The sequence below is a fragment of the Gadus macrocephalus genome, chromosome 8 (genome assembly GCF_031168955.1).
Source record: "Gadus macrocephalus chromosome 8, ASM3116895v1".
Taxonomy (NCBI): domain Eukaryota; kingdom Metazoa; phylum Chordata; class Actinopteri; order Gadiformes; family Gadidae; genus Gadus; species Gadus macrocephalus.
Genome location: NC_082389.1, coordinates 16,723,745 through 16,733,015, shown reverse-complemented (window position 1 = coordinate 16,733,015; position 9,271 = coordinate 16,723,745). Strand labels below are relative to the sequence as shown.

Here is a 9,271-nt window from a genome sequence, read left to right as displayed (position 1 = left end):
TAAGTAAGATAGATCTATTATAGGCTACTAATTTAACAATGTAAGGCTGCACGTTTTATGGTATATATACCACCAGGTTCTAGGATTATTAAAAACAGCAACAAAAAAAAAAAAGGAAGATAAACCTGAAGCGTTAAGATCAAGTTCTGTTTTGGCTCATCGTTGGCGCTGTTTAAAACGGATTAATTTCTGTTGAGCTGGACATTTTGACATTCCTGATAATTTTATTGAAAGTAATCGAAGTCTGTAATTTTACTTTGAAAGCAAAACTGCAGTTGACCAGAAGTTGTTACAGAAAATGTTGTTCATTTCCGTCGGACCTTTATATAGTGTCGCCCGGTGTCTGACGATTCTCTATGCCAAAATATATCCCACAAATTATAAGTACACATATAAAGAAATATTTTATTATATATTTCTTAAATATAATATATATATATTTTTTATTGTTATTATATATATTTTTGGAGGTTTCAGAGGTACAATTTCAGATGGAACATGATATAAACTAATAATTTATCAATTGACCAACATTGGGAGTCCAGTCAGCATAGAAAGTATCTGTTATGCTGGCCTAATATATCGCTACAATTTACCTGAACATGTAAGCACTTTGAAAGAGCTATTGGTGTTTTATTGATCATGGGGTCATTTTTTTCAGTTATTCTAAATACAAAGAACAATACTCTTAGACATTTTTTTGTAGAGTCAAATTAATAAGAAGGCCTAATCATAGTAATTCTATAGAGTAAGATCAACTTTTTTAAATACAAGTAGGCAGGTTTACTACAAACCACCCACCCTCTTAAAACGGAGAATGCACGCGTAAAAACATAGAGATACCCGATTGAGAGAGCGCCCAGGACAAGGTATAATTTCATTGGAAGATAAGAGGGACACATGTTAGGGTAATTGCCACCCCAAAGGTGGTGATAATGTTTTTCTATGAAAACTATTTTTAAATTGCAGTAATCCACCCAATAGTATGTGGTCTTTTGCATAGTTTGACCTAAACATGGCCAATATGGTGAACTAATGCCATTTTACTATATATTAATACTATGTTTATAATATTGCATTTTATGTTGCTATAGATGATAAGATGCGGGGTCACCATTTTCTTATACTAGAGCTTTAAATATTACTGTAACAAATATTGCCAAATAATGAAAATTGCAGGCATATGTTGTATGTAAGACGAGATTTTCTTTTAATAAAAGTTCATACGGATGAATTCGTTGTAAACCAGAATTCCTTAGTTCCAACCCAGTGGAATAACAATCAATAAAGGTTAAGTATATGAATTGAATCCACAAGACTTATCGTTATCAAATGACTATAAGTTAAATTGTGTGAGATTGGATAACTCTCCAGTACACTGAATCAATGTAACCGATTCATGTTCCTTGGTACCTTCACCTTTGAACATTGTTGTAAGCGCTCCAACTTTGATTGTTTGCTTTAATTGTTCCTTCAGGCTCACTTTATTAGTCACTCTGGATAAAAGTGTCTGCAAAATGACTACATGTAAATGTCTGAACGTGTTTGAAGGCCTAATCCTCCTAATGGATGTTCAATCAATGCGATGCAGATTAAATGAATTGAATATTGTCCTACTGACGGCTCCTCTTGAGCCATAAGACATGTCAACACCTCTAGGTATACACGTCCCTTTATGATTTAAGGGGAACCAAGCGTCCCCTACCCTTCCATTTAAGGCATGCCTGCGTACAGCAATTACAGCATGACATCCACCACTACACACCTGGTGCCGTCTGTCAGACGCTGTGTCTCTGCACTCTGTGATCAGGGCCTCACCGGCTGGTTTAGCACGACACAATCACACACATTGAGCCGGAATGAGCAGTGTGAAAAGACGGCAACACTGTGAAGATTATGAGACATTTAAAACAAACAAATACAACGCAGACTTTATGTATTTGGCCGATCAGTGAGTGGCTAGTGCTGTAGCACTGTACTAGAACAGTGTTCGTATGGTATTGTAAGGGATCACCAACAATAATAAAGTCCATGTTAGTGTTGAGATGTTGTATTCTGGGTCATTAGTAGCTTCCTCTGAGGCTCTCTCTAAAGTTCACTGAACGAAGGGAAGGGGACAGAGAGATTGAGGTGGTTAATGCATTTTTGTATCAGCCAATTTAAGTACAATTTGCTTATATTCTCCTTAATTTAGTTTTGATTAAAAAAAAAAGTAGTTGTATTTCCAGGTTTCCTGAAAAAGAAGCAACACATGAGTTTTAAACTGGAATAAGGCATATATGGTAGATGGTTAGGGTTTGAACCAGCTAGCCCATAATCCCTGCATATTTCCCCCTAGAAACAGCAGTTTACTGAGTCCCCCTCTATTTTTTTGTACTGGCCAAGAACAGAGTTGAAAGAGCCCCCAGCTGTTTTTGGAGGGTATTTTTTCTTTCTATTTTTTTTTTTTTTACCTTGCTGGCATGTTTTGTCATGATCTAGGAATTACCAAAGTTAGGTCTGCCTTTAATATTGGTCCCACCCTGCTAGGTTTATAAGATTTACTGAACCAAATGTGTTTTATCTGCAGTTTCTGTGGTTGGCATAAAGGCATACACATTTATCTTTGGGCCTTATGTGTCCATTACTTTGATCAGGATCATGATTTAAAGAAATCGTCAGCAAGCAAGCAAACTCCTGTGCTGCACACAGCGGGAGCACGGCTGTTAAGCCTTTACAAGGAACCCGATTTGTTTTGAAGTTGGACTTTTCAGTACTATTTAATATGCTTCATAGCCTCGTTGGAGGCTCTAACGAGCTCTTCCACGTCTCGACTGTATAAGGGGTGGAGCCACTTGAGTCGAGAGCCAATGAAAACGCACCAATTATAAGCGACGCGAAGTCGAGTATTTATTAACAGTAAAATATTCACAAACACTTTGCATCCTGCAGCTGGCCACGGGAGAGACGAGGACAGGTAAGACGCGGAACTTCTCTGTTTAGGATATTTCTCTGGTCATCAAATAAAAAACGGTGATATGTCTACAACTATCTATCTTTGAACCATGCTTGTAGTAGGCCTATTCGTTTTTTTCCAGCAAGTTTAATTAGTTGAAACGTTAAGACTACAGAAAATAAAAATACATATATGTTAGTTTTTATTCACTTAGGCCTACTGCATTCCGTCAAACAATTTTTGATATAGTTTAACCGAATATGTTTGAGAAGATATTTGCAACAGTTATGGATCGTCGTGTTTTACATTGCAGATGTCAAGGATGCTGTCCAAAGTTTCCCTGCTCTGGGCGTTGTGCTGCATGGTGTTAATACCAGGTGTGTAACAATACAAATATACAGCTTTTTATAATCAAAACTATAAATGTAAAATGGGCACGCGTCGCTAACGCATAACTTTTGAAAAGAACAAAGTCACTGTCTCTTACCTCCAGATGAATGGAGGTCATACTTGTCATTTTCACGCTAACGCTGACCTAATTCTCTTACCGTTATTTTCTGTAGATTTGCTAGAAGCAACATCTTTAGTGAAAGTAAAGGATGCTCAAGGTAATACTTACGTATTTGTACCTCTACTGTATATTTTATTTATGTATCTTTGCAATCCAACTTTTCTTCAACATTAATTACATGTTTTTGTTGCATTAAAAAAAGTGCTGAGAAAAGAATGAACAATTCATAAAAACCTTTAACAACAAAAGTGCTTACCTAAAATCAAATATTTAGTTAAAATGTTGTAATGTAAATGTGACTTTGAAAATGTACTGCTCTTCCTCCCATACAATTTCTGGATATTTGGCAGAGAAAGCAGTCATGGGCTCCGTCAGCATAGATTCAGCCAGAGCCCATGACTTCTTGTCCCAGTCTCGACCCAGGAGGAACGTTGAGGACAAGTGGCATCGGAGCACCCCTGACTTCCAGTCCTACTACCGCTTCTACAACAGCATCGGACACATTGAAGGGGTAAGATGATATGGAAATAAGTAGATATATTAATCCTAGGTGGGGGATCTGGAAATGTGGAGTTTACCTAGAAAAGAGGTCTTTGGTCTTTGCAATGCGTCAAATGAAATAAGATGCTCTTTATTTTTGGCCTTTGACAGAGTGGAACCTCTATATTTTTCTTTGATTGACTTCTTCGTTGGTGCGTCTCCATCTCTCTCCCTGCCAGCTCTACGAGATCGACAGACTCCGCATCCTGTACCAGCAGATGCGTCACCTGGAGCAGGTCCACGGGGCGGACGCCCCCGCCTACCAGAACCTCCTGGGCATGCAGACCACCCTGGCGCCGCCCACCACCACCCTGCCGCCGACCACCACCCTACCCCCGACCACCACGGAGCCCCCCCCGCCGCCCACCACCCAGAACCCCCTGGCAGACGCCGAGGTCTTCTACCTGTGCAACCCCAGGGACACAATGTGCAAGCCGCAGATTGTGTTCCTGCCCACGGGGGCGGTGCCGGTGCTGTGTGACCCGCGCTACAACGCCGCCTGCAGGCCCAAGTCCAAGGAGGAGATCGCCGCCGCCGCCGCCGCCGCCGCCGCCGCCGCCGCGCCCCCGCCTCCACCGCCGCCGCCCCCCAAGAAGTCCGCCCCTCCCCCTCTTCCACCTGCTCCGCCCGTCGCCGTGGGCAAGTCCATGGAGTACGACTGCGACCCCTACTGGGACCCCGACTGCCTCGTCGACCACCCGCTACGCCCCGCCCAGGCGGCCACCCCTCCTCCTACCCCCCCGCCCGCGGCGGTGGTGCCGGTGATAAAGAAGGTGGAGGAGAAGACGGAGGAAGCGAGGGAGATCCAGCCGCAGTTTGATCCTTACGATTACAAACGTGACCTCTACGACCCCTACCGCTACATCAACGCCGCTGCCGATGAAGAGTAAATACCCGTTGAGGAGGTTGATGGTGTAATGCGTTACTATATCCAGACAGGACTGGGACTGAGACACACGCGCACCAAGAAATGTAATTAAACACTCAATGAAATCATTTGCTGATGAAAATGTATTAAACGTAAACAAAAACAAGATTTCCTTTTTTTTTGCGCATTAATAAACATACATACACACAGCAATCCAGTAATGTTTTTTTAATTTAAAGGGTTTGAGATGAGGCACTAATGGTGTGGCTCAGTGGTTGGCACTGCTGCACCACAGCGTCGGTGTCATAGTAAGTGTAGTGAGTGTATTATGGCAGCAGGGGTCACTAAAACCCTGTTTCACAAGGATCATTATCCCCTCACAGCGTATCTTGGAGAATCCCTCTCAAACCACCTCTAATAAAACCTTTCCTCTTCTTCAATAAATCGGCACCAAATCTTGACCCAGGTAGTCTTCAGCTGAAGTAGTGTAGTGATGATACAATAGGTAGTATTCAAACATGAATATTTCAGGCGGAAATGAAACCTTCCATTACAGCTGTATTCTTGCTTTAATCACTCTGACACAGTAGCATTCATTCCTATTGATTATTTCCCTTGCACACCAATCTCAAGGGTGTTGGATGTCTGTGCTTCTGTGTTTCTGTTGGTAAAAAGTAGACATGTAGGCAATAGGCCCCTGGCTTTGGAGACATGCTCCTTCTCCCACGTTGAGGAGAGCCCCGAGGCCTCCGGGCCCTCCTCCTCTCCTCTCGACCGTCCTGTAGGCTGAGTTTAGCCTTTGATCTTCCTGTCATCCAGGAGGGCCCTGGGCAGAGCCCTTCTCCTTCTCCTTTGAGAACAGAACTCCGAACCACAAACCCCCTGAGATTGTACCGACCGTTCCTCTGTTACCCGATCACAGAGGAACGGTTGATGTATTGTCTCAGTCTTTGTTACTATAAAATACATAATTAAGTAGGGGTTTGGAAATGTAATAGACGCACCAATCTTTCTATCAGTATTTCTACCAACGGGAAATAGATCATCTTGGTGTGTAGAGGGCTTATGTTAATTAAATCGACTTATACAGGACAGATCATGCCGTGTATAGCCACAGAGATTCCACTGCATTGTGCATTCAATTAATACCGTGTCAAACCTTCAGAGGGCGGTACAACGTCCCTGCTGTTTCTTCGGGAAAACACTAGTGAAGAAGACTAGTGTAACTGTCACTTCCAGCATCACCAGTCTTCATCACCATCCCCGCTATTCACACAGTGCACACATCAAAACGGACTACGATAGTAAACGGCCTACGGTCCAGATCTGACTTCAGGTATTTGCAGTTGGATGTTTATTTGTCCCAGATAGCCTGGTATTAAGCGGTATAGCTGGGTGGGTCTGGTTCTGACAGCGGCGGGGCTGAGGAGCGGCCGGTCCGGTAGGGCGACTCAGAGCCGGCCTTGAGGATTACTATGCTAATCTAGCTAGCCTCCTTCACGTTCCCCACAGTCAGATTACTTAAAATGAATGTAAACTGATCAACTGATTATGTAGGGTAGGAAAAAATCGGTATGGTTTTATAATTTGGATAAACGTGGTTTATAGACAATATTATGTAAACCCTTGAGTCGAGTCCAGCAATGACAAAAGAAGTGTCCTCAGCAGCCCCTGTGATGGTCGCCTTGTTCTGTCCATCACTTCTTACCTTATCATCTGAAAGGATTCAGAAACATCTGAATTCTTAAGTGTCTGTGCGTATTTGTGTTAGTGCAATATGTACTGCTCATCAACGTGGACACCCAGATAGCCTATTGCTCTGCAGAGAACCGGCCGGGTTAGATACTGCATGCTGTCAGACAGCAGGCCTGCACAATACAAATAAACATAACCATAAAGAAAATAGGTTACCAAAGGTTACCTTCTGAAATGCATGAAATGTTGACTTGTTTATAGACTTCAAATATATATGTGATTATTGTAATAACTACATGTTATGACGTTGGATCTTTTTTTGTCTGGAAACGTTTTCTTCAATGCTCAGCCATGGTTAAGAAGACGAGATAAAGGAAACCTTGTCTTTAGCTGCTCTCTTGTGTCTTCACATGTTCCCAGTGTGACAGGGCTAAAACCAACACACCCAGAGGCTCCCTGCAAGTCCCTTCGTTTTATCAGATCATTTTAATAAAACGGAGTCATGACTCAAATTCAGTTAATGGCAATCAAGGTGTGTTCAAAAGTCTGCTTTTAAATGAGAGCAAACCCTTATTTTTCCCAGTGCTGTTGAATTTAACAATACATATGATGAACCATAATGCATTAATGTATATATAAACCTTGAAATATTGCATGCATATTTCAAGAGTCAAGTTAACCATGTTGTGTAACCCGTTATGCTAAGAGCATGAGTTTTATTGCTCTAATCTAATGTCCCTCCCTCCCTCCCTCCCTCCCTCCCTCCCTCCCTCCCTCCCTCCCTCCCTCCCTCCCTCCCATCCACATGCTCCCTCCCTCCCACCCTCCCTCCCTCCCTGCCCTACAGGATGTCTGACAAGAGTGAGCTGAAGGCCGAGTTGGAGAGGAAGAAGCAGCGCATTGCCCAGATCCGAGAGGAGAAGAAGAGAAAAGAGGAAGAGAAGAAAAAGAAGGATGTGTGTAGGCCCATGGAAGACTTAAAGCCCCCCATTGTAGCACTTTGTCATGTTATAGTGGTGACTTCTCATTGGTATATATGGCTTATTGTCAGCTGTTTCTTTAACCGAGACCAAAGGGAGTCACAAGCTAATATTATTACTACTAGTTAATCCTTTAGCAGATACTTTTATGCAAAGACTTAAATAGAGAATTGATAAATGTCATTAAGGGGCAGGTAGGTTTCAGCCATCGTGTTCTATGATGATGATAACAGTTAGATTCCAGAAGGTTTGGTTGGAAACCAGAACCTTTCAGCTAGAAGTACAAAACAACAACCATTACATGATCCTGCCCCTGCCTATTGTAAGATGTGGTGGTCGATCATTTGTTTAACTTTGAACAGAATACACGAGAGCATAAGCTAAACCAATCGTATTCAGTATTGATTAACAGGATGTACTTGTCATAAACCAGTAATTAACAGTAGCAATGTTTTGGGACTAAATTCTGCGGTGTGTGTGTGTGCGTGTGTGTGTGTGTGTGTGTGTGCGTGGGGTAGGGGGATGCTAAGCGTGGAGCGGACGGGTCTGGGGGTCCCGCGGCTGAAGACTCAGATCTGGACAGGAAGAGGAGAGAGGCGGAGGCTCTGCTGCAGAGTGTGGGTATCACCCCTGATTTAGCCCACGGTAAGCACACACACACACACACACACACACACACACACACACACACACACACACACACACACACACACACACACACACACACACACACACACACACACACACACACACACACACACACACGTTAAATAAGAGTTTGCATCCCAGCATGCATCTGTCTCCCCCTTGTTGTCTTTCATTATGTCTGGGTTTTTCCTCTCAAGGGATGGCTGTACTTTTAAGAAAGGCTTCTTTAACCTGGTGGTCTAACCTGGCCTCAGCCATCACCCCCTACTCCCTCTCTGCTCCTCTTGTCTTCAGCGTTTGGCCTTCTGACCGTTTGTTCAAAAGCATGACTCCCGTGTCTACCTGTCATTTATTTGCATTTTATCTTTTCTCCCTTTCTTGTCCGTCTCTCATCCCTTTTTTGTGTATCACCCCCCCCCCCCCCCCCCTCCATTCATTATATAACCGCATGCACACAAACCCTGATAATCCAAACCTTACACTCACTTGTTATTCACTCCCACACTTACTCCCCCTCTCATTCACTTACTAATTTACCCCATCACTTATGTTGGGTTCACCTACTTGTTTTCGATGCACACACTCAACTATACCCACAACCCGTACACACACACACACACGCTCATGCACACACACACACACACTCTCTCTCTCTCCTCTTTCTCTCTCTTTCACGGGTGTGTCTGAGCAGCGGAGCCTCTGAGGATAATAACAGAGGATACGTGTCTGTTTCACTACCTAGTCCCCGCCCCCATGTCTCCTTCCAACAAATCAGTGGGCAGCGACGCCGGGAGCCAGGACTCCGGCGACGGGAACGCCGGGCCCAGGTCTGTGTGTGTGTGTGTGTGTTGGAGTGAGAGTGACCGTGAGAGAGAGAGTCAGGGAGAGTGAGATAGTGAGATCAGGCTGGATTGTTGTAAAACCTGTTGATAAACCTGCATGCGGAAGTTTGACTTTGTTTGAAAATGTCAACCCTTTCACCTTATTTGCCTTCTCTCTCACCGGCTTTCCTGTTTTTATTCTGCGCAAATAACTAATTCCTCTCTTCTCCTCCACCTCTCCCTGTCTCTTTCAAACTCACTCTCTCTCTCTCT

The 9,271-nt window shown here is 43.4% G+C and overlaps 2 protein-coding genes across 3 annotated transcripts in view; both read left to right on the top strand.

Annotated features, from left to right (window-relative positions):
• The first annotated feature begins 2,583 nt into the window (after nucleotides 1-2,583).
• Nucleotides 2,584-5,020, top strand: LOC132463399 (actin nucleation-promoting factor WASL-like). 2 transcript variants are annotated; one of them, XM_060059541.1, is made up of 5 exons: nucleotides 2,584-2,943; nucleotides 3,246-3,312; nucleotides 3,499-3,543; nucleotides 3,797-3,957; nucleotides 4,166-5,020. In XM_060059541.1, the coding sequence occupies exons 2-5, from the start codon at nucleotides 3,249-3,251 to the stop codon at nucleotides 4,874-4,876; spliced, it is 981 nt and encodes a 326-aa protein (XP_059915524.1). In that variant the 5' UTR covers nucleotides 2,584-2,943; nucleotides 3,246-3,248; the 3' UTR covers nucleotides 4,877-5,020. The 2 variants fall into 2 exon arrangements, with proteins under 2 accessions (XP_059915524.1, XP_059915523.1); XM_060059540.1 differs by having other exon boundaries at nucleotides 2,586-2,956; nucleotides 3,249-3,312.
• A 1,016-nt stretch (nucleotides 5,021-6,036) lies between these two features.
• LOC132463398 (dynein, cytoplasmic 1, intermediate chain 2a-like) overlaps nucleotides 6,037-9,271 on the top strand; it is a 10,729-nt gene continuing 7,494 nt past the window's right edge. Inside the window, 4 exon segments of the mRNA XM_060059539.1 lie at nucleotides 6,037-6,190; nucleotides 7,397-7,505; nucleotides 8,048-8,174; nucleotides 8,869-9,004. Coding sequence (XP_059915522.1) covers nucleotides 7,398-7,505; nucleotides 8,048-8,174; nucleotides 8,869-9,004 — 371 coding nt within the window. The 5' untranslated portion in view covers nucleotides 6,037-6,190; nucleotide 7,397.

Coding starts and splice junctions, on each gene's coding strand:
- LOC132463399 (XM_060059541.1), top strand. CDS start 3,249: ATGTCAAGGATGCTGTCCAAAGTTTCCCTGCTCTGGGCGTTGTGCTGC. Junction 3,313..3,498: donor CTGCATGGTGTTAATACCAG/GTGTGTAACAAT, acceptor TATTTTCTGTAG/ATTTGCTAGAAGCAACATCT. Junction 3,544..3,796: donor GAAAGTAAAGGATGCTCAAG/GTAATACTTACG, acceptor GATATTTGGCAG/AGAAAGCAGTCATGGGCTCC.